General features: G+C 41.1%; 2 protein-coding genes across 4 annotated transcripts in view; one reads left to right on the top strand and one right to left on the bottom strand.

The window, feature by feature from the left end:
* Window positions 1–18,835, bottom strand: part of MAB21L1 (mab-21 like 1) — a 39,366-nt gene extending 20,531 nt beyond the window's left edge. The window contains exon 1 of the mRNA XM_058184774.1: window positions 12,928–18,835. Coding sequence (XP_058040757.1) covers window positions 13,494–14,573 — 1,080 coding nt within the window. The 5' untranslated portion in view covers window positions 14,574–18,835 and the 3' untranslated portion in view covers window positions 12,928–13,493. The remainder of the gene's footprint in view (window positions 1–12,927) is intronic.
* Window positions 1–24,998, top strand: part of NBEA (neurobeachin) — a 417,781-nt gene that overhangs the window by 240,397 nt on the left and 152,386 nt on the right. For all 3 annotated transcript variants that reach the window (XM_058184768.1, XM_058184769.1, XM_058184770.1), the window contains one exon: window positions 11,120–11,256. In XM_058184768.1, coding sequence (XP_058040751.1) covers window positions 11,120–11,256 — 137 coding nt within the window. The remainder of the gene's footprint in view (window positions 1–11,119; window positions 11,257–24,998) is intronic.

Raw genomic sequence — 24,998 nt, forward strand, 5'->3', positions numbered from 1 at the left:
GGTGCCGGCATCCACAGCCACTCCATCTTGGAGGGATTAAGTTTGAGTCTGTTCCTCCCCATCCAGACCCGTACGGCTTCCAGACACCGGGACAGCACTTCGACAGCTTCACTGGGGTGGCCCGGGGTGGAAAAGTACAGCTGGGTGTCATCAGCGTACAGTTGGTATCTCACCCCAAAGCCACTGATGATCTCACCCAGCGGCTTCATATAGATGTTGGACAGGAGGGGTGAGAGAATCGACCCCTGCGGCACCCCACACATGAGGCACCTTGGAGTCGATCTCTGCCCCCCTGTCAAACCGTCTGCGTCCGATCAGAGAGGTAGGAGGAGAACCACCGATAAACGGTGCCTCCCACTCCCAACCCCTCCAACCGGCGCAGCAGGATACCATGGTCGATGGTATCAAAAGCCGCTGAGAGGTCTAATAGGACCAGGGCAGAGGAGTAACCCCTATCCCTGGCCCTCCAGAGATCATCCACCAGTGCGACCAAAGCTGTCTCCGTACTGTATCCGGGCCGGAAGCTGGACTGGAATGGGTCTAGATAGACAGCTTCATCCAGGTACTGGGGTAGCTGACATGCCACCACACTCTCTACAACCTTCGCCGTAAAGCGAAGATTGGAGACTGGCCGGTAGTTCCCTAAAACAGCTGGGTCCAGGGAAGGCTTCTTGAGGAGGGGTCTCACCACCGCCTCTTTCAAGGCCGCGGGAAAGACCCCCTCCCGCAAAGAAGCATTTGTAATCCCCTGGAGCCAGCCTCATGTCACCTCCTGAGTAGCCAGTACTAACCAGGAGGGACACGGATCCAGTAAACATGTGGTGGCGTTCAGCCTACCCAGCAACCTGTCCATGTCCTATATAGACACAAACAGACCTTGTGCCTTAAGTCAACATTGACTCTTGGCAACTGCCTGGGACAAGTCTCTGCAGTTTTCTTAGGAAGATTTTAGAAGTGGTTTGCTATTGCCAGCTTCCTAGGATTGAGAGAAAGTGACTGGCCCAAAACCACCCATCTGGCCTTGTGCCTAAAGAATAGGTCTCTCAGTTTCTAGCCTGGTACAATCTACAATTGATTTACACGAATGCCTGTACATTAAACTCTGGGTTATTGCAATTAAAATCTGTTAGATTAGCATGGATTTTCTCAGCTTTGTCTAAAATACTATGGAACCCTATTCCTGTTGAAATACAGTTTGTGCATTTGGCACACATATTTAGGAGACTTGACTCCAGTTTAATTACAATTTCATGTGTAAAGAAATCATGTCTTGAGCTTCTATATGATTTCTAGTACTATGTTTTATATGTTGCTTCTTATCTTCTGAATACAATCTTGTACAGAAGGACTTAATTTCATAAACTATCTAAAAGTGCTATTTATCTGATTAAGCAACAATAAAAGCAGCCACAAAGCAGAAGTAGTCCAATATAAATATGCAAAGAACTTCTGAATGGCATTCTTCTTTTAAGCTTGAGGTTGCCTCCAATGGGTAGAATTTAAAAACTTCTAGCTCTAGTGCCTCAAGTTCCTACATTTGGAAGCTATGGTGTTGGATTTAATTATAAAGTTTGGGAAGGGAAGATCTTTTCTTTTTGATTACAAGCTGTCCATATTCCAGGAGAAACTTTCTCTTTTTAATTGGCTGATTATTTCTTGTTTCCATTAGCAAGAGCCCCTGTTCTTTTTATGTAAGAGGCATGCAGTAAATGCTCAAGACTTGTAATACAGTCACTTAGGATACAGTAAATCCTCCATGAAATCAACTATGCCAGGATTTGGGGGGAAATAAGAATTTTGCAATGTGCCCATTGCTTGGACCAAATTCTGTCCCAATTGCCATTTTATTAGTATCATCTTTGTAAAAAATAATAACTAGATGGAGGAAAAGGCTCAGGATAGACTATTCTATCTTCTGAATGGGATTATTGTTTTTAATCATTGTCCTTGATACCAACTGTAAGAAGCAGATTATAAATGACTGCTGCCATTTCTACACCACTTTGACTGTTGCAGCACAATGTTGAATTAACTCTAATGGTGAGTAGGGTAATTGTTTATCGTTGGACACGAAGAGAATTCCATTTTTTAAATATTGAAATAAGAAAAAAAATATCATCTATGCATTTTTAAACATTATTATCAGTTGATATTATTATATATTTGTAAGTTCTTTCTTAAATGATGTTAAAAAATAAATTTGGAACCAAGGAATTTCATAGGGAAGTCAGAGTACCAATAGAAGAGTCAATTGATAAGGGAGATTTTTATTAATTCAGTATGTTGAGCTTATGTTTTATATACTGGAATAAGCTTAATACATAATTGTTTGCTTCTTGCATATTGTTGCAAAACATTTACAAACATACCTTGTCTGTATCAGTTATAATCTCTCCTGTGCTATGGCACTCTGTTCATGTTTTCTATAAAAAGAATTCTTTCTAACCAAATAGCTATTTAACATAGATACCAGCTCCATCTTTCATTTCCCTCATCACACTGAATCCATAATTATTACAACCTCAGTATCCTTGGTAAAAAGCTCATATTGACTTTTAATACCATATAAACTAGTTCAAAAATTAGACCATATAACTTCCCTGGAATGATTGATATGAAATATTGACTTACTTTCTTTCTTTCTTTCTTTCTTTCTTTCTTTCTTTCTTTCTTTCTTTCTTTCTTTCTTTCATTCATTCATTCATTCTTTTTCTTTCATTCTCTCTCTCTCTCTCTCTCTCTCCCTCTCTCTCTCTTCCTTTTTGTAGTTAATGTGTAGTGTGTAGCCTATTCTATTTAACTAAATTGTACTTTGCAATAGTGTGTCATCCCTAAAAAGAGCTAAGAGTGTGTGTGTGTGTGTACAGTATGTATAAATGTGGGTGTGAACATGTGTGTATGTAACACATCCATACAAATTTTGAGAATGGCAAATGATATTTCAAGTTGAGTCATAACATATTTATGGTAAAAGCCCTTAGCTACACTTCTAACTTCTAAATATTGAAAATATGTATGAGAAAGTTTGAGAATCCTTTGCTGGAAGTGATCAGATACACTTTAATGTTCCAGAAAGTACTAGAAAGAAAGCTTGAAAGACTGATGTTATTGCATAAAAGGCTCTATGCTACCATTATCTTAATATAAAAGTAGCAAGTTGTCAGATATATGTGGCTAAGTAAAGATTGCACATAGGTTGAATAACATATCTAATGTGCAAATACTATAGTTTTCAAGAAATGGATTGTTGGCATTCCAGAACACTCTAGTTTTTATTCTTCAGTTGTACTTCCAAATTTTAACAAAAACAATCACTTTATATAGATATGTATGACTGAGGTCTAAAGACATCAAGAACCGTATTTAGGATTTTCACTTTGGTAGTGAGAATTTTCCACATTGAGATGGGGTAATTTAAAAGTTGTACCAAACAGGTATGTTCACTACCTGAACTTTTTATCATGAGCACAACAGTCAACAAAGCCACTTTTTTCCAGCGAATTCTGAAATTGTTGTTCACTTTTTTCCTAAACCAAATCTCCAGAGGTCACCCTTCCTCATATTTTTTTTTCATGCATGCCCGCTAGATTCATGCCCAGTGGATTTGTGTAAAACTTCACAATAATCAAGGGATCATTTTTTGTACATACAAACAATCTTTCTGTAAATATCAGACTTTGAGGAATCAATTATTTAATTTCCTAGGTGTTTAGACACTTAGTCTATGTTAGTCTCCAACTTTTTGTTGGAGATATGCTATTGTGTCCAGTCATGTACTACCACCTCTGCCCTTTATATCTATGGCTCTTGTATTCTTTTACTGGAGAAAGTGTATTTTCTATTTTCTCAGTGATCAAATGCGTAGGCATCTATTTTGGAGAAAAGAAGGTGTTATTCCCATTCTTTTACTACCATGAAAAAGCATTGATGACTTACAACACTGTTCTTAACTTGTGATGCGTTTGAATGTAGTATCCATACTTCTGTGGAAAAAAACTGACATCAATTCACCAATTTCTCATCTCAATCTGAACCTATCTTTACTAATTTCTGATAGAGGAACAGGCTCAATTTCACATCTTTGCTTTTGTCTTCCTTGCAGTTCTCAACATCTTCACTAAGTAGAAGTTACAATAATCCTCTTACACATAAGGGATGTACTCGTTTTTTTTTCCCCCGCATCCATAAATTAACTCTTAGTAGCCTCATAAAAGAAGACATTGAAAGACTGTGTCTCTTCTAAGCATTCTGGTTTTGTGCATTTTGTACATTTTAATCCATAATTCTAAACTGTATAGTTTATGGAGCTGACACTGGTCTGCCACGCTTTTCTATCTCTCTGGACTCATGCCAATTACTATCAATTTTGTTTATTGGTTTTCAGAAATAAAGGTAGTCAGCTATCAATATGTAATCATTCATGGGTTTTACATTATTTAAGTTTATAGTATTCTATAAGTCTTCAATAACTAGCTCCTCTTCAAATTCCCATCCCCTTGTCTTCTTCAGTGGGCCCTTCAGAAACACAAATCTCCTTTGCTTGCTGTTATTTGGTCAACAATGTATATATTGGTGTTTGCCTGGAACTCCAGATCAGATTCTAGTAACAGACACATCCAAGTCAACCTGCAAAATTGTAGTATATATATCATATGCAGACCTGATAGGAAAATGAACAGCAGAGTTTTAATATCAGCTGATTGGAGAGTTTAGCCATATTTAAAGTGTTTCGGGCATACAAGAAAATCTTTTCAGGTCATGTGATCCAGTTCCAAATTCTGACTTCCAAATGACCACCATTTTTTTAAAAAAAAACCCACCACAAACAAGATACTTACAGAAAATCTTTATTCTCTCACATTGGTGAACCTCAGAGCACCAATATTTATGTGCAAATATACATATATAGAAGTTCTCTACTGTGTTTAAAATATTTGCCCACCAGTAAAGCCTGTACCTTCTTAAGTATTCTTTTGCTCGTTCCATCTTTTTCTCATAAATGTCTGCAGTTGTATAGAATTACTGCAAGTCGCTCCAGCTTTTGTGTGAAAGGTGTGTCTTCTCACCCTGGTAATACAGTATGTTGTCTAAGTAACTTGTCCCAAGTCTGGGAAACAAAATAGATCTCTTTTGTGTATCTTATTACATCAGTAGCTGTCTCTTTGTTCTAAATAGGATACCCCACCTATGCTGACAACATTCTACTGTATAGTGGAGGACTCTCCCTCCCTCCCTCCCTCCCTCCCTCTCTCCCCCTCTCTCTCTCTCTGTGTGTGAGTGTGTGTGTGTGTGTGTAAGAGAGAGAGAGAGAGAGAGAGAGAGAGAACTACGATCTGACTGTTTTTATCTGAGATTTCTTGGGCAGAAAGGATAACAAAAAGGGAAATGAAAAATAGGGGAGCAGTTTACTGCTGTTTACTGCTATTACAACTTTTTTAATGATTCTCAGATAGAAGTAGAATAAAAGGAATTGTAGTTTCATTGCATGGTGTAGTGGTATTGTTTTTCCTAGATAGAGGGAAGAGCTTCGTTACTTTAATTATTTTAAATGAAAGTATTTGTAGCTTTAACATGTGGACCAAAAAACTAGTTTCAGTTTGTGAATATTGATGAAGTTAGCATTTCTAAATAAGGTGTTTAAGATTTATTATAAAAACTGGAAAGAAGAGTTGTGATAGGCCAAAAACACCTGAATGCATACAAAAATAATAATCACAATAATGTATTGAGAAGTTTTAAGAAGCCTCTACTACTCTGCTTCTGTATCTTTTATGACAAAAATAAAATATTTGCTTTATAGGTATAAAATACATAAGCTTTGTAGTTTTATATTATTTCATTGACTCTACTAAATAAGTTATTAGGCATGTCAAATATGCAATTATGCATAGAACTGCCTTCCATTTTAAATAACTGTGATTAGGACAGAACTAAGTCCCTGCATAAGGAGCTAACTATATATGATATTAAAGTGCTGTTTAAATCTTTATATCTCCAAGGTAATATTCAATATCACCTATTACTTTTGTAGTATTAAATTAGGCACTAGGTTCTTAATTTAAATATAAACATTTGATTTTATATAAAAAGGAATCATATTATTTATTTCTTTTTGGATTATACGTGTATATAATCCATATATACAGTATGTTATAGTTGGACTGTTAAAGATAACATCTTGGCATTCCATACAAAGCACGAGAGGAATTTATCACTGTCTTCTCCAGGGATTCTTTTCAACTAACCAGTTTAGTCTTCATCCCTTAGATTTTGTAGTGTTGTGTCCGAGTATTTGTCAGATCCTGCTTAGCTTCTGAGTCAAGAGACAACCAGCCAGGTGTTACTACCTGCTGATGTATTAGAGTGGAACATTACAAAGTGTTAATTTAAAAAACTGCCAACATGAACTACTGAATTAGCTATTGTCAGTGATTTGTACAATTAACTGCATAAATATCAAAGGCTCAAATATATCAGTTTAATTCTTTTTTACTAGTTTGTCTTCCAGATGGTTTCACTGAAATTAGTGAGATGTTCTTTCAGTAGCCACAAAAACCTAGTTAAAAACTCAGTAAATAGTGACTTAACAAAATGTAATTTACATTCTCTATTCCAAATGTTCTGGATGGAGCACATGTCTTTGTCCCCCAAATTCCATGGTAGAGTTCACCCAGAACTAGATTTTTCTTTAAAAAAAATAAAAGATAAAAAAAAATATCCTGTATAATCCACCCACAATTTCAGTTTCTTAAACAGAAAATCTGGAGAGAGTTAAGAGTGTGTAATGATGTTCCAAGAAGGGAATTTGTTTCAAAAAGCAAGCCATCAGATTTATAATGCCATCCTGCAGATGTTTCTTTTTGCATATCTGCTGATAATTCCTAGGCTACCGCCGTTTCTTGAGAAGTAATTCCCAAGAGGTTCAAGCAGGATGTGTCCTCCCATTTGAAAGCCTTTGGGCTACAGAGCCACGGAGAATTGTTGCTGGGAAATTGGATAGGACAGAAGCAGTGGAAGAGCTGTTTCTGGGTTTTATTATTAACCTACATACTTGCTTCAAAACTAATTTGCATCGACGGACTTTTGGTGCATAGCACTCCTTTAAACTATCCTGACAAAATCAGCCTTTCCTCCCCTTTCCCCCACCCCCTTCCCCTATCTGCACCGTTTTCACTCTTCGTCGGAGTCCTAATCTCGCAGCTTCTTTTCGAAATGTATTACTGTACACAGTTCCGCGGAGGCAACTCAGCTTGATCGATGATCCATATCGGAGCCTTTTCGTCCTTATTTGATTCTGGTTGTAAGGGCAGGCCGCCGCTATGTCTGTCGCGTTCCGGTGTTCTTCTTTCGTCTAGAGACTGGGCTGCTGGCCGCCTCCTTTTGCCTTTTGTTAGCAGGCAGGCGAGGGACAACAAAGCGGGGGGGGGTGTCCTCTGGACAAGTGGAGGCGAGCGCAGGTGGGAGCATCTTGGCCGCCTCCTGAGCCAAACAGAGATTTGGCACGGTCCCGCTTTCAGTGGAAAGAGACTAGTGGAAGAGATGGGTTTTGTTCGACTTTGACGCGTTTTAACGAACCGCACCTTTTCTTGCCCGACTCCCAACATCTCAGGGGCTCCCTAAGAGTCGAAGTGTCTCTTCCGCGCTGTTCTTGGGGGTGTCAGGTGCACGATCCGAGGTGGGGGAGAAGCAGAGCGGTAGCTGGTTGGCCGCCTGTCTCGGGGCCATATGGAAAAGCTGCACTATTTTGATTATGCCTAGTGTAAACAGTTTAATGTCGGATCCTTAAAATCCAGAGCCTGTCCCAAAGGGGATTAAATCATAATCCTCCTGCTCTATAGCTGTAGTGGATTAATTTGGTATTCTCCCAGTGGCTGCTTCGCTCCCTGAAGGCTGTAACAAAAAGACTCAGCGCTCCTTAAATGTGCCGTGGTATTGGAAGTTGTAATTGGAGATTTCCAAAGGAAAAGTGTTGAAAATGACATACCATTAAGAACGCATGTTTCATTTGCGCCTTTTCTAGGGTTTGGAAGCGGGGAGGGCGAGAGAGATGTTCAGCGACAGGAACTGCGAGTGAGACAGAACCTAAACAGGTTATGGAAAATGGCATTCTAGCCGTAGACCCGATCCTGAAAGGGATCGGGATCGCTTCTTTCCCTCGGGCCGCAGAGAGGGTCCCTGAACCCCTTCTGAATAGCGCAATAGCCGAGGCTCGAAGCCATCGAAGTGGACGGAGCTAGAGCCTTTGCACCTTTTATCTTTGAGGACGAAGCACGTCCGTTGGGCTTGCCTGGAGGTTGGAGTTAGTGTTTCTTCTGGCCCCAATAGATAGGAGTGTCCGCCGCCCCCGCCCCCCGAAATAGGAACAGTTTTGTTTGTATATGTGATAGACATGTTAATGGAAACATCGCGTGGTTAAATAAAAACACCGAGTTTAATAATTCCCTGGTTGTTTTTGTTCAGGCCTGCATTGGGTTTCACGAGGCTCAGTCTTTTTAAGGGGGTGCGTTACTTGCCTGTCTTGCGCATGGCCACATCTTCCTGGTTGATTGATTGCCAGCAGCAGTTTTAGAAAGTGTATCCTCTTAAATATTGAACCATTCTTTCAGGGTCCCCTTTCCCCCTGGTGGGCCCGCGCCTCGTCCACAAAAGACTTAACCTTCTTTCGGAAAAGATTTCGTGTTATAGGCTTTGGCCTCCTGACCACCAACTACCAACCGCTTCGTTTTTATTTGGTTCATATAACAAGCGGAGAACTGGGAGGTAATTGGGTTAAGTAGGCGATCTTTCTTCTGAGAACGAGAGAATCCCACTAAACGCCTTCTTATAATGATAGACTATCAGGCGGCTCCCGAACTGCATCATCTTTAGCGCCCTTTTATTTTAGCGCCGTGGCCTGAAAAGCCGGAGCGCTGGGAGAGGCAGCCGGCCAGGAAGGGTTAAAGAGCCCCGGGAAGAGGAACCGGCGAGGCGGGTCGCCGCGGGAGAATAGAGCAAGGCAGGCAGGGCGCTGCTGTCTGGAGAGCTCCTCATACCGTTAAACACAAAGAAAAGAGCCCAGGGAATCCAAACCCAAATCCACTTGTAATCGCACGAGAGAATCGCGCATAATTACTTGAGCAACCTAGATTAAGATTGATGAGCCTTTAAAGCGCCGTTTCAGATCGATCCCCTGCCCCTAGCGGGAGCCCGACCGTTACGGCAGCCTGCCCGGCGGCGCGCCAGGACAGCGCTCCGCCGAGCGCGGGGAGGGAGAGCAGGAGGCGACGCGGGGGGAGAGCCGGCCGAGCCCAGCGCATGTGATCCGGATCAGCTGACTGGGGTCAAGAGGCCAGGGTGGCCTATTAGGAGAGAGAAAAACAAGAAAATGAAAGAAAATAGAGTTTGTATCAATATTATCCAGCCCCTGGTGGGCTTGCCTGAAAGCTGTCATAGGCGACAAACGGAGCGTTGCTTTGGACTCTGCAAAGGGACGCGGGCGAGGGGGGGGGGGGGAGAGGCGATGCCTGCAGCTAGGAGGGAAGTTAGCACGGAAATCAGGGCTGAGCCACTCACGTCAAGCAGCTGGAGGGTACATGCGAGTTAAGTGGGTGGTGAGAAGTGGGCCTCCAGAAATCCGTGAGTACGCGGAGAGGGAGCACTCCATTGCGGCTCTGAGCGCAGGCCACCACCAACTAGCCAGAAAAGTAAGGCGATGGGGTGGCTGGCAACTTAACCCGGCCGCTGGCAGAGAGACCCACATTTGAAGGAAGCACATTAGAAAATTGATTTTTCCCCCCCCTGCTCCCCAGACTAAGGAAACTGGATTCGGCAGGAAGAGGTGCTTTCGTTGGGCAATACTTAGTTATTCTAGCTTTTAAAAGGTATTATAGTTCGGATTTCTTGAATGGATAGCTGGATTTATTTATCCATTTCATTTTAGGATTACACCTTAATTTCGATCCTGATCCTTATCTCAGTTTTTTTTTCATACGTTATTCATAGATGGAATATATAATACAATTACCTAACGAAATCCGTGGGCTTTGATTCCCTATTGTTGCCATGCTTTATTTACATCTATATTACTATTGGTAGTAATAATCATTTATCTGAGAATAATTCTGTAAAGCATTTTCCTATTCTTATAGTTGTTAGAAATATGCACTACTTAGTTTCAGGATTCCTTTGCTAAAATAAAACTTGATTGCATTTTGCTCACATTTATTTAGAAACAAGACTTAATGAAATCGGCACCTATTTGTCAAAATCGTCTTTTATGTTCAGGAAAGCAAATACATTTTGTTAAAATTGCTTATTTTTTGGTGGCTTTCTATTTTTAAAATATTTCTGCCAGAAACCAGATTTTAATGCCACGCTTTCCTTTTTTACTCAGAAGTAAGTCCTGTTGAGTTAGTACCAGGAAAGGTTGCAGCCTAAGACAGCCTGTTTAAAAATTAAATGGTGGCGGCTAAAAGAATACTTCTGGCATCTTGGGAGAAAAATCGATTTGTGATTTTTCCCCCCCACAATGTACTGTGATAGCTACTTTTTTTTTTTACAAATATGTGAGCACACACACACAAAACAGCATCAGAAGCCTTGCAGATGGTTATATAGTGTTGAAAATGAGCCTTGACTAAAGTGAGAGATAATAATAAAAATTAAAATATGTCCTTGCTGATAGGACACTGCAATGAACCGATTTTGGAACTAAAAGATACTTGGAGAGAAAGAAGCACAATTAAAGGCAACCCTGATTTTACTCTAGTCATCTTCAGTAGGACTACTAACTCGGTTTGATAAGATACCTAAATATCCATAAAATATTTTCAGTTATGATTTATTTTCCCATGAAAGAACACTTCCCAACCAGATCCCTCAGTCTTGGAGTGTCCAAGGTCTCGCACTGAGTTTGGGTTAGAAGACCCAGGCAATCTTGTTTCATCTCCCGCCGTCCCTGTGTCGGAGCACCCTTTGGTGCAGCGCAGGGTCCCGCTTTAGGAAACCCGCACCAACCAGCCTGCTGGCGCCTTGTCCCCCGAGTACAAAAGCTGGGCTTTCATTTTCGGCAGAGGAAACGGAGCAGGGCACATCTGTCTCCGAATCGCCACATCCTGACGTCGCCGCTCTTGTCTTGCAGGGCCCGTGGTCCTCAGCACACCGGCGCAGCTTATAGCCCCAGTGATAGTGGCCAAGGGGACGCTCTCCATTACCACCACCGAAATCTACTTCGAGGTGGACGAGGATGATTCGGCCTTCAAGAAAATCGACCCAAAAGTGAGTAAAGCGCCGGGAAGGGAGAGCGGCGGGTGGTTTGCTGCAACTCTCGCTTGAACGGGCGAGGGAACCGTCCACTGCTCCTTCTCTTTCCCCTTCCTTCCTCCTGAATCCGTTACAGCTATCACGGATATAAAATCCAGTATTACTTCGACCTTTCCTTTTATCAATCTCCCGCCCTCACCCCCACCCCAGTCCTGCCAGCCTGGCGTTTTTGAGCGAATGTGGGCAGTTTCCGCCGTTAAGCCAACTGTTTGGTTTTCCCTGGAGGTAACGGAGGATCGCTCACACTGCAGACCCGACCCTTGCGCATACAGCTGCAGACCAGGCGCTTCCTTAGAACTAAGAGAAAATAAACCGCCCCGTTTCGAGGACCTGTTTTTCGGAGGCGGGGGGGGGGGACGCTCCAGAGGGAGAGGAGGGGTTGTTGAACAGGGCTTGGTTTGAAAGTGGAGCCAGGATCCCGCTCAATTTTCCGAGAACGGAAACAGAGAGTTCTGCCTTAATGCCGACTAGCAGCAGTGACTCCGTAAAGCAGTAGCCGTGTTCGTCCCTCCCCCCCCTCCCCTTAAATGGCATGAACAGCCTGGAAGGGGTAATTGCGTGTCTGGAAGTCTTGTCCGTAAAATGCTATCTAAACCTTCATTAACGGTTTAGAAAAGAAAAGGTGCCAGACTGTGATAGTATAGCAAAGTAGGCTGCATTTCAGTGGGGATTTGTTGTTCACCTTTTGGTTCTTGAAAGCGGAGTCAGGATTAGCTGCGGTTCACTTCGCAGCTCTTTGCTCCTCTGATTTTGGCCCTTGGGGTTTAAGCATTTTCTACCTCAGGAAGAAAGAAAGGTTTGTCTGCCTACAAGAGTAGCGCTGAAGCCCTGGTGGATGCGGCTGGCCACCCCAGTCCCGAATGGCGTCCGGAGAAGCCGGCGGTTGTCTTTCCCGGTTGCAACTGGCTGATGACCAGCGTAATGGGCTTTAAGTTCAAAGAAGAATGAACCATAACCTTGGGGCTGTTAGATCGATCTTTGCCCTCTATATAAATTTCACAGGTTTCCCTCCCTTTTCTTGAAGTGCTAATTTTGTGGCCAACTAGGCCTCCGGAGGTACAGATTCTGAGAAAAACAGGCAGCCAAGTTAATGCAGTCTAGTAAATACTTGATGAACAGATTTATTTCTTACGAGGTTGTAAAAATGTTAACTCGGTTAATTACCATACCGTCCTGTGTAGCAGATGCTGATGGGGTCTGAGACCCGTTTTGGGGCTGTTATCCCTTTTTTAAAAACTCATAAGTAAAATGCCACCGGAGATTTAACTTACGTGCTTTGGGAAATGCAGTACCATCCCATATTGAATCCAGCACTGAAAGCTTTGGCCATATTTCTTTTACTTGTATTTATTAATTTGTAATTAAATAAAATCAACAACAGAAATTTAAATCACAAAAAGTAATTATCCAGTGTATCTCAAGTGCATTTTTCCAATATATAATTCCAATATTCACAATTATATAGACAAGATCAAAATTTCTTCTGAATATATTTAAATAACATTTCAAGTATATTTATGGAATGTTACAAAGAGAACAAGGAATATATTTGAAACCAAAATGTAAACTTTTAAGTTTAGACACTTCAAAAGACAAGAAACATAAAAGTATCGTGATAAAATGTACCTTTTTGAAAGGGTATCTTCTTGTGAGCAGAAAATGTCTTGAAGTATCCAACAATGGCAATTTAAACTTTTTCACCAATTCACAAAACACTAACATCCACAATTTCAAAGACAATGCGAGATCACAATATTCCATACAATGTTTTAAAATGTACAGGGGTTGGGAGGGGAGGGGAGACAACCGTGGTAGGCTTGTTTGCTTTTCTTTGTTCGGGTGGCCTCGCGCAAAAAAGAAAAGAAAAGAAAAGAAAATACTGGCCTGGTTAATATAATTCCCGTGTCTGGTTTCTGTTCAGCAATGCTCTAAGGCAGGCTGAAGTGTAGCCGCTATTGCCTCTCCCCAGGTGATAATAACATCTTTGTTTTGTTTTTCCGAACGGGAGGTGGACGCCGGGTTGGTGACAAGTCGTAATCCTTGCGGTGCGCTTCGCCTGCGGGGTCGGCCTCTTCCTTCTGTTGCAGGCTGGCGTTTCTCGTGGTCGGCTGGCAGCACCTGAGTTTTCCCCACAGAATCCTCGAAAGAGAAGGAGGCGGCTGAATAGTTGACGGCTGCGTCTCCTCGGCCTCCTAAAGTTTTTCCAAACTTTTGGGGTTGGTGAGTATTTCCCTCGCCAACCGCCACGTTTGTTTGGCTGCGTTTTCCAGGGCGGAGTGAGGTTTGCCTTGGAAAAGGTCTAAGTTAGGCAAGAAGTAATGCGGGCACCGCCTGCACTGAAGGCAGGAGATGAGCTGCAGTAAAATCCCGTTAAGGCGGTCGCCCAGGCAAGACTCGTCCCAGTCCGATTCCCGCGGGTGCTTTTCGCACTCGTAGGAAACCAGGGTCTTCATGTGGTAGTTGTTCAGGGGCTGCCCAGGTAACTCCAAGTGGCGATCCCGCAGCGTTTTGAGGATCGAGAGGCATTTCTTTCGGCAACCGCCCATTTGAAGTCTGTTCTCGGCCTCGGCGAACTGCAAGACCCAGGCATCGCTCTCGGCCGAGCTCTGCTTGCCCGCCAGCGAGTGACATTCCTTGGACAGGAGGTTGAAGCCTTCGGCTTTGACCTCGGCCACGCGGTTCGGACCCGGCCAGGGGATGTGGGGCAGGGGCCAGTGGGCAGCGCTTCTGGGCCAGATCCCGGTGCATTTAAACGCCGGCGTGATCTGCACCACGTATCTATCCCGGATCCGCAGCTTCACCTCGCTGGTGTCCGCCACCATTTTCACAACGTCTCGGTAGCTGCATTTGTCCACGGCTTGGGCCACGAGCGTCTGAAACCGGGAGCGAATTTTGCGGGCTGAGAGGTAACCCGAGGCCGTGATGAACTCCACCCAAAGGGACATGCTCCTCTTGCGCCCGTCGCTCAATTTGAGCACCGCGCAACCGGGCAGCGAGCCGTCGTCCACAAAATTGAAAACGCCCATTTGGTTCAGGTAAAGGACCACTTCGAACTCGGTGGGTGAAATGACTTCCAGCCCCTCGTAGCGGTTGTCCATTTCGTTCAAGGAGCTGATGAAGCGGGGCTCCTGCACTTCCACTTCCTTTAGCACGTCCGAGACCACTTTGCAGACTTCTCGGATAGTTTTCGCGATGGCCGCTTTCCTGGCTTGGCATTTCTCGTTGTAGTACTTATTTAGATGGTAAACCAGCTTGGCCTGGGCTGCGATCATGTTGGGGCAGAGATCCGGATTGTAGACCGGAGTCTCGCAGTATGCTGTGGGATCCAATGCGGCTGCTAAGGCTGGAGCCAACTTCAGAGGAGAATCAGAGTGTCTTACGCTCGGAAACGTAACCAGAAGGTTATAAAAAAAGGCGCTAGGAGGCGGAGGCGGCGTTTCTGTTCCTTTCCAGCTCGGATGCTTTTTCTTGCTGCTGCTAGATGGGCCGTTTAGTTCTGGACAGATCTCCGATCCTTATCAAACACACGCCCTGCTTCGATGTACTCAGAGCGTGCCGTTGGAGGATCTTTCAGTGAACAGCAAAACGCATAGAAATCTGCTGTTAGAAAAAAAAAGTTTAAAAAAGTTCGAACAAATTTAGCAAGCCTTCCAATAGTCTGAATTACACCTCTGGATACATATATTTATGTGAGCTTCTCTCGGAGTAGCAACCATGTGTGTAGGGTGGGTAGATTGCAAAGGAAGTGCCGGTGCTTCGCTCTCTCGGTGTGTGTATGTACCAGAAGAAGCTGGCTGTTGGTTTGTATAAGAACCCAGATGCACTCGTGTGGAAATTATAAAGGCAGGGCCAGGCAGGCGGGCGGCCAATCGCCACTGGGCTCGTCACGGCAGCCTCTTTCAGCTCCAGCCCGGTTAATTAATCCCTCTCTTGGCGGTAGAGAGAGAAACACACAAAGTAAAGGTAGGGGGCTGATGGCACAGAACGACCAGCCAGGCCGCCTATCTATGGGGAATGATCAAAAGGGCGCTTCAAGGCGGTGCCGCCAGGAAAAGACTTCGAGGAACTCGAAAGGCTCAGTCAGAGTCGCTTTCTGGCGCAAACGGGACTGCAGGTGTCACAAGCCTACCACCATTCGACCAGCAAACTGGAGAAGGGGTTCGCTGTTGGAGAAAGAGAGCGGGGACCCGCTGCTTTTCTGAACAGGGCTCAACGGGAGCTGCCTCGTAGCCGTTGGAAATCTCCCGGACAGTTTTCCACTGGTCAGCTGGCCGGCCTAGTGTTAAGAAGTTTCCTAACCTTGACCTCAAATGCCAAGAGGAGCCTCCCCCGCTCTTCCAAGCCCAGTTAAATACCATGAAGAACAATTTGACGGGTCATAATCGATCGGATGCAAATGTTGTCTTCTTAGATTGCTAGAAGACGAATGAGGTATCCCGTGGACGACCGGGTTTGTCAATTTTCCGGACTGAGTTTCTGAAGCCACGCATTCTGGTGGTCAGCACGATTTGTGTTTGTTAGTGATTGAGGTGCATTGTGGTCTTCTCTGCAATTGTGTAACAGAGGTATCTGCAAGAGACGCTGAGTGTTCTGGACGTACTTGCAAAAATAAATGTCTTTTAATGATCCGAAGTGGGCAGCCTACCCTCGCGTGAATTCGGCTTTAACTAAAAGGACACGTGGGGGTGGGGGTGGGCCAGGTTAGCGGAGCTCATATTGGCATTGGGTCGGGACAGCATTTTTCTCCGCAAGGAGCATCCCAGGAGGAGCTGAAGTGGGGCATATTTGTAGGACGCCTCCCAGCACAGCAGTATGTACGGGGCGCTGGTCCCAAAAACCCAGTTCCCGAGGAGGAACGTCCGGTACTGGGGAGGGAGCTTTTCGAAGCCCCGAGGGCCTCTTAAGGTTAACTTTACTTTTAAGCGCCATCCGGAAAGCGGGAGGCGTGCATCAGCGAGAAATAAGCCCTCGAAATCAGCGGGACCTTCTTCCACATTGTAAAGTCGGGGCTCCCCTTGCAAAACGCCCTTCGGCCTTCAGACCCCGTTTCATTCTCCTGGATGCTGGTGGGAAACAAATGGGCTTACTGTGTGCTGAGACTGTTTCAGGGGCTTATTTCCCTCCCTAAAATGGCATTCATGATCCCCCTGGTGTAGCTTTGTAGGATTCACCCCTCAGACGCATCGCTTAAGCCCTCTGCTCGAGCCATAGTTTCCCCCCTTTCCAAAGCGCCTCGATTTCGAAATCCGACGCTCTTGATCGTGGAACACGCCAGAGGCCGCTTGGCGCTCCAGCACCCGAACGGTCCGAGGCAAGTCCGTCCGTGGGCAGGCATTTCATCGGACGGCGGTGAAGATGCGAACCCTTCTAACCGCCGCGGAGAGCGCGCCGGCCTTGAAAAACGCCTCCAGTTGAGCCTCGGCGGGTTCGCCAATGCCCGACGGGACTTGAGAGAGCCACGTTCCCCCCTTCCCCGAGGCGGCGCTTCTGATCTCTGAGCGCCCTTCCCGCTGGTAACGGCCGGCCGGGTAGGAAATGGCAGCAAGGCACTTCCAAACCAAGCTGGATCTTATGGGAGCGGCTTCCCATCGGGACCCCGAGGGCTGTGCAGGCAGACGTTTCCATTGGCGACTCGTTCCCCCCACCCCGAAAGTTGAGGCTTCTGGCCCACTGGCCAGATTTTCTGGACTGCCCCGGAGAGTCCCAAGCGGCAGGGACCGCCAACAGGTGAAGGGGCGGCCTGAGAGCCGTTGCTCAGACAATAATGGCGGGCTCTTCGTTGGCCACTTGGCTCTAGCACCACAGGCCTCCCATTTCCTTTACCGAGGAAAATGCTTATGCTATCCGGACCGAGGACCGACCGGCCGGGCTGGATTGAGCCTGCCGATGGACACAGCCCTCTCCTCTGGCCACCACCGTGAAGGGTGATTCGCGCTGGAGCGTTGTGCCCAACGAAGGGAGCGTTGTGCCCAACGAACCGGAGGGAGGTCTCTAGAACGCGCTTCTGCAGTTGCCTCCGCTTTCTGACGTATCAGGGTTTTCCGATTGCCTTCTCCAATCGCCAGCTTTTTGCTGAAAACAAAAAATGGTATGTGACACCAGCCGCCCATTTAGATTCTCTTCTCAGAGGAGATGCAGCAAAGCTCTAACAACTGAAATCCTAAGGCATCAGGAATCCTCTTCCCTTCCTTCCTTCCTTTCCTTCCTTCCTTGGTTGCCTGCTGAGAAAAGGCGCACAGTGTGAAGCATTGAATTACATTGACATTGTAGCAAGTCGCAGACCTTAACCCAGGAGTCTAATAATCCCACTAAAATCGGAGAATTTTTTTGCTTGGACTGTAATGATTGTCGGCATGGGCTTAAGAATGTCCTGGAGGTAAATATTAAGAATACTTCCTGGAGGTAAATATTTCTTGCAGAATATATTCTGTAAATACATTACTGGTGCTTAAAATATAAAATGCAAACCATAAATTATAGGCGTCAGCAATCAAACTGGATTGCTAAGAACTTGATAGCTTAAACTGCAGTCTTTATATGCTGAAGAGCATTCTCAGTGGGCCTTACTTCTAGCTAAATATGCATATCCCACTGCTGTTACCAAATCCTCTTGAGATCACTAAGCCAAGGTCTGTAGATCAGATTTATCTTCTCTTAGGGTTAATTATTATTATTTCAGCATTTGCCACTACTCATTCAAAGGGTTTTGGTATATTTAAGTGTGCTATTTGAGTCAGGCAGCTAATAAAATACAAATCAGTTATAAAACACACTAGTCTATTTCCATTTATATGAAATAGAAATTAAATTTCAAACATTTAGGAAGACACACAAATAAGTTCTTAGATATGTAAAACTAACAGAGTTGCCAAACTCAAGATGAACTCAGCCATTTATTATTTTAAAATCACTTTAACTGACTAGTCAAATTTTATTAACTTTATTTTATTTTAATTTCATGGAATCAAAATATCAAGAATCACAGTGCTTTTCAAGTAGGTGGCAGTAGAATGGACTCAATAAATGCTTTCCCAAATGCATTGTCTTAAAATAATTGTGCATTAGAGATGCTTGTTTGGGACTGATATTCTCATAATCTTAAACACTGTACTTTTTACTTTTCTTTGCGCTATATACCCACTGGATATAAATTTAAGTTTAAATTTTAGTATCATGAAGTTTATTATCAAAATAATTGATAAGTGTATTATTGTGTAAAGAATAAAAGGGATAATTATAGTAAAATGTTATATCCTTTTTTTCTCTCCTCTCCAGTTGCTTTGACCTGCCCACTTTTGCATGATTTGTTGTAGTTAGAATTTCCAGAAGTTTATATAAAAATATTTTGTCAAAAATTGTTCCTATATTGTTTCAGAAGCCAAATTTAGTTAAAGATACATGCATCCTCGTTACATTTATAACACATTTTGAATATTGTGTAGTTGTGATTCTACACATTCGTACTCATGTTTTTTTTAATAACTGTCTATAACACTGAGGAGACAGCGCACGAAGTGAGTTATTAAATTATTTATCCCAGTTGATGCAGTGTGTTTGAAAGCTCATTGAATGTGTCTGACTTTAACTGTGTTTTCTTCTTTTCATAATTCATACTCCTGCCACCACAATAAATTTATTTTTTGCAGTAAATTAAACAAACGCATATCTACAGACAATTCATTTTATTGATTATTTCTTCCAAAATAAAATAACCAGAAATTTATCTTCTAAGCACATTTGGTGATACTTCTGATCTTTTTTAAAAAAAAATAATTATCATGCCTTTTTCAAACAGAAGGCTTCAAAGGCTGAAAAAGCAATTTTAAAAGGTTATTTTTTTCTCAATGCTTTTTGGTTTATAATATTGAAAAATATATACTGCATCAGCAGTAAATATGCATAATTACATTACAGATGACCTCTTCATACATATATGTATTTGGTGTCTAAAATAGGTTGGGTTTCAATGTTCTTCTACAGATTAAAATACTGTGTAATTATAGTTGTTCTGCCTCAGGACTTTGCTACAAATATACCCAAGAAAGAAACCTTCTTCCATTCCCCAAAGAATAAGCATAGCAAATCTTTCATGCATGCCATTCATCTTTGGAAATAAAGTTTACTCAGCTTTCTACATTGTGACTCTGTTTAAGTTGAGTGACGAAAAGGTTACTCCAGTTCCATGTTGGCCTTGCTACCCATTCACTTTGGCTAAGAAGAATTCATACCTTCTTTACCCCAATTACGGTGTGGTAATGAAGTTCAAGACCAGCTATTGCTTTTTGTCTCCCTCTTTTACCTCATGTTATGATCACTATTACAGTGTAGTCAAAGGAAAAAAATAATCATAGAGCCCACCTTGTACACATTTAGACAGATCTATCCATATACTGCATTTTTGAAGTGCAGCATTCCCGCGCCCCCCCCCAATCATTAAAATCCTGATTTTGTCTTTTCTCAGAAGATCCTTGGAAAAAAACAGATACTACATTTCTTTTGTGGACTATGTGTAGCTCAAATGAGTTTTTAGACTATAGATAATCCACAATAATTGTGCTGCTTCAATTCATAAAAGTTAGCTACAACCTTCTATCAAAATTCTCATTATAATTCCAGGATGACATTTATATTAGATTTATATAATACTAGGTGCAGGTTGGGAACAGTCACTCATGTATGTACGTTCTAATTCTTCTTTGAAATAAAAATAGTGCATATTGTTGGAATAATTTTTAACCTAAACAATTTTTTGCACAAAGTTACATTTACAAAAAAAGTGGAAAAAAATGTATCCAAGAAAAGTATAGCATGTCTACATGCCAGATTTCAATTAAGCAATCCAACAGTGACATTTAAGGATCCTACTTTGAGAAAGCTCAAGTGGTCATTAAAATCAGAAAGGATTTAGTTTCCTTTAATCTATTGCATCTGCAGTAGGTCACCCAATAAAATTTTCACTACTGTTTTATATTATATATGATTAATCAACTAAAATATTCTGTGCAGACCTTGAAAATATAGCAAAATATATTAGATGAACAGTTTTGAAAGCATAAAGTAATCCCTTTCGTAAACATGATTTCTAAAATGTAACGCAGGAAATACATTTTAGAAAAGCTTTCTGTCATACCTAAAATTAGTAGTAGATCGCATAGGTTTCTAATAATTCTTTTTTCACTATTAGAGAGAAGTAGACAGAACTAACTGTTAACGAAATGCTAATATACAAGAGCACATCACTAATTGATGTCAATTATTGCAAAGACTAGATATTTGATACCAGGGATTTTTTCCTCTTCAGTAGCTTGTACTCTTCAGGGGCCAGTATTGGTATTCAAAGATATAAATTGTGAATAGGACTTGTAGATGTGACATTGGATATTTTGCATTTGACTACCATTCCTAACACCTGTATTTTGATTTAGGAATATATGAAAAAGCTACAAGATTAATTAAGGAAAAATAAAGTCATTGCTTTTGAAATTACTAGCTTCTGGGCATAATTAAATAATGAAAGAAGTTAGATGTACGTGAAGTCCTACTAAAACTTTTGTTACGTTCATTCAAGTGTTGTCTTTCTTTAAATCATTAATAAATAGAATATCCTTTTTTGAATAAATTATCCACATAAATCAGCTAGACAGATTTGTCAATAATTTTATTGTAAGAATAAAAAGTTCTTTCTACATAAATCTGTGGAATTATACCCCCAATATATACAAAAATGTATTCGAGTATTCTGATAGTCTGTCATATTCAAATTATTAAGTGTAATTTTATTACATTTGTAATAAAATTGAGTAATTTTATATATGATAAGCAGTCTTGATATTATTACATAAAATGCAAGCTAGAAAGACAATCAACAAAACACTGCTATTAAAATTATCGGTATCACTATATTCAGTATATGACACAAATAAAATGTGAAAAAGTTATATTTATGTAGTTACTTAACAAGCACATCTAAATTATACTAAAGTCACCAAAATATCTTTAATATTCCCAAGGCATGTCACAACTTTTGAGCACCCCTAATGTTTGGAAATTGAAAGTAGAAAAATTTTACACGCCCTAATTTTTTTTAAAAAACAGATAGGCCCCTCCAATTTTCAGCTTGCGGTTTTATGGCAACTATTTTTGAAATGTAGGGACATTCCAAATGTGGTATATCAAATAATAGAAATATATTTACTTTTTAAAGTACTGAAATTCCACAAGACTAGCGAAATCAACTTGTGTGTATTTTACCAGCTCTAAGGTATCTACAGTTTTTATGGTTGAGTTCAGAGAAGAGCAATAAAAATGGTAAGGGTCTAAGAGGCTAAATCCTATGAAAAGTGGTTAAAAGAACTTGATGTGCTTAGCTTAAATAAAAGAAAGCCAAGGATAGTCATGATCACACTTTTCCAATATATGAAGGGATGTCACACGGGGCAGGGTATGTGAATATTTTCTCGATAGCATCCTAAACTAAGACCAACTGGTGGAATCCAGAGATGGTATTGACTTACTTTTGCTACCGGTTCACAAATGTGAGTGCGTGTGCATGCTTGCTTTGCTCGTGTGCAACATCTCTGCACATGTGCAGGACCTTCTGTGCATGCACAGAGCATCAAAATCAGGATGTGATGATGTCTGGCTGGGTGGGCAGAGCCTCCCACAGTTGCCGCTACTAGTTCACTCGAACCGGATAGAACTGGCTGAATACCACCACTGGTGGAATCTTAAAAGAAACAGATCAAAACTTGAGACAAGGAGGTGGTTTCTGTGAGAATTTCTAAGCAGTAGAACAGCCTGCCTCTGGAGATTGTACGTGCTCCATCATTGGAGGTTTTCTAGACCTTTGAAACAAGTAACCACTTCTCTATGATATGAGGATATTATGAAAATTCCTGCACTACACAGGGTGTTGAATAGATAATATCTAATATCCCTTACAAATGGACTGATTGTCATTAATTTTGAAAAAAACTGCCCCATAGATTGTCTTCTTTTAATGTGAAATATTATAATAAAAAATCTCATGCAATTGTTTCATATCATAAAGTTTGGGGTTTCAAGTGAAAAGCTATTTTGACTCTTGTTTGAAAATTTCTTAATTGTATAATGAAATACAAGGTTTACAGATTGAAATCTATAAAATATATTTTCAAGATTTATCCCATACATATTATATTTCCACTAAACTTAGTTACATTTATTCCTGAATTCATAGGCTTATGCCATCAGTATCTAAAATTTACCAGTTCTGTAAAGTTGCAAGATAGGAAAATTTAATTTAAATTAGTTTATAAGTCTTAAATATTAATGGATTTAGTGTGCATTTCAAATACCAACCAGGAATGCTATGGAATCATAAGTCCTGAAGCATACACTTTTAAACTGAAAATGGTTGCCTCTGCTAAGTCTCAATAGAACTAGTAGACATTTATTGGAAATTATGGTATTTAATATCTGAAAATGCTTAAAATTTGAAGGAATGCTATTAGCTTCTTTTAAAACAATGGCAAGGGAAAGTGCCAATGGGTCACTCCCTGTGATAGCATTACATTATTTATTATAAATTAATATAAAAACAGTAGCTTTTAACTGATTTTCATATGCTATGATGTAGTCTTAGTTAAAATACGGAGAACAAAGGGGCTACTTTAATAATCTTTTTTTCATCTTTGAAGGTGAATTATCACTAGCCATTACAAATCTTGCTTAGGAGACAATTTCAATATATCATCCTATAAAGGATGATACGCAGCGTCCAGAAGACATTTTCCTTTTCTTGTTTGCTTAGACGCTGGTCCTTCTGGATCCAAAGAAATCATTCCAAGATAAATGAGCATAGGATTATAGCCTTAATGCCTGTTTAAAAATATCCAGTATTTGTAGATTTAAACATGTTCCAGCACTGACATTGTGATGAAGAACTTCAGCAACTGAAAGAAAGAAGAATCTCAAAGACTAAAAGGAAGTTTATTATAATTCAGTGAAGCAGATTGGTGCCAGAACTGTTCTCATGCTTCAAATATTATGCATGGATTTCAAGATATTTTTTAAATATCATTTAATCTTTTAAATGATATCTCTTCCACAAAAACAAGCATACCGGATTTCATCCAGTCAGAAGTGTTATATATAGTAAATATACAACACAAACTTGTTCTAAACAACTTTTGAAGCAGGTCGATAAGCAGTTAGAAAAAGAAATTCATCTCCCAATCCCCACTGTTACTAACTGGATGAACTAGTAGTCAGCCAGGTATTTCAGGGTGTCAGAATAAGCAAGTGAATTGGAGACTGCTAGTTTCGTGTTTACTATCGCTAGGAATTTGATACCTGTGCTTAGAATGTTATCTAAACAATTATGTTTAAAACCTGAAGTAAGCATCAAATATTTTGATATTCACTTCTTTTAACATTCCGTGTCAAATAAGCTGCACCATGCTTTCATTTTCAGATTTTTCCTTTTTAGTATTGAACTGGTAACTTTTATTGGCATAATTTCAGGACTGTAGATTCCAAAATTACTTCTGTTAGCTTCCTGCAATGAAAAAAGATTTCCCTGAAACTTTGAAAAACTAATGGTTCATTTTTAATAGACTTAGTGTTCACTTTTGATTTCTGCTATATAATATCATATACTCCGCTGAATATTTCTATTTAATTGTATACTGAAGAATTATGACATACAGATGTTATCCGGAATATACATGAACAACTAACAAATTAAAGACTGGATGTTTATCTGAAACTATTCCAAGAAGGAATATATTGTTTATATTTTGAAAAAACATTCAATAAAAGTTTTAAAGATGGCCAGTACTACAAATTGTAACAATACCAACAACAACTTCATACCCAATCTTTGTCCCAAACTAATTTAAAAAGGTAAAGGTTCCCCTTGCACATATATGCTAGTCGTTCCCGACTCTAGGGGGCGGTGCTTATCTCTGTTTTAAAGATGAAGAGCCAGCGCTGTCCGAAGACGTCTCCATGGTCATGTGGCCAGCATGACTAAACCCCAAAGGCGCATGGAACGTTGTTACCTTCCCACCAAAGGTGGTCCCTATTTTTGTACTTGCATTTTGCATGCTTTTGAACTGCTAGGTTGTCAGAAGCTGGGACAAGTAACGGGAGCTCACCCCATTACACGGCACTAGGAATTCGAACCACTGAACTGCTGACCTTTCGATTGACAAGTTCAGCATCTTAGCCACTGAGCCACCATTACTCCCAAACTAATTGCTGTAATGTAAATCTGTTTCTCCTTGGATGTTCTTGAGTTCCTGTGAAGTACTTGGTGATGTCAAGGAAAAACAAGGTAGGCAGGAAAGTGGTTACTTTCAAATCAATTAATTGTAAAAGGAATCTTTGTCAGCATATCTATTAAATATAAGGAATGTGTTTGTATGTATAAATCTTCTACTAGTCAAAGGTTATATTTAAGTATAAATAGGTATAATTTTTCCACTTAGGTATGTTGGAAAGGGATGTAGGATACAGTCAATTTTCTGAAGATCTGGGAAAAGTATGCAATTTGCAAAGAATGTTTAAAAACTTTCTCAAAATAAGTATAGGCAATGTGAAGAAGTTTTCTTTCCTTATCCAGACGTAATGCAGGTGTGCATATAAAGCTGTCTTTAGTATCAACGTTAGGAAGAAAGGCTAAGCTCCGAATATTTGCATCATATAAAAATAGA

The sequence above is a fragment of the Ahaetulla prasina genome, chromosome 5 (genome assembly GCF_028640845.1).
Source record: "Ahaetulla prasina isolate Xishuangbanna chromosome 5, ASM2864084v1, whole genome shotgun sequence".
In the NCBI taxonomy this organism is placed as follows: domain Eukaryota; kingdom Metazoa; phylum Chordata; class Lepidosauria; order Squamata; family Colubridae; genus Ahaetulla; species Ahaetulla prasina.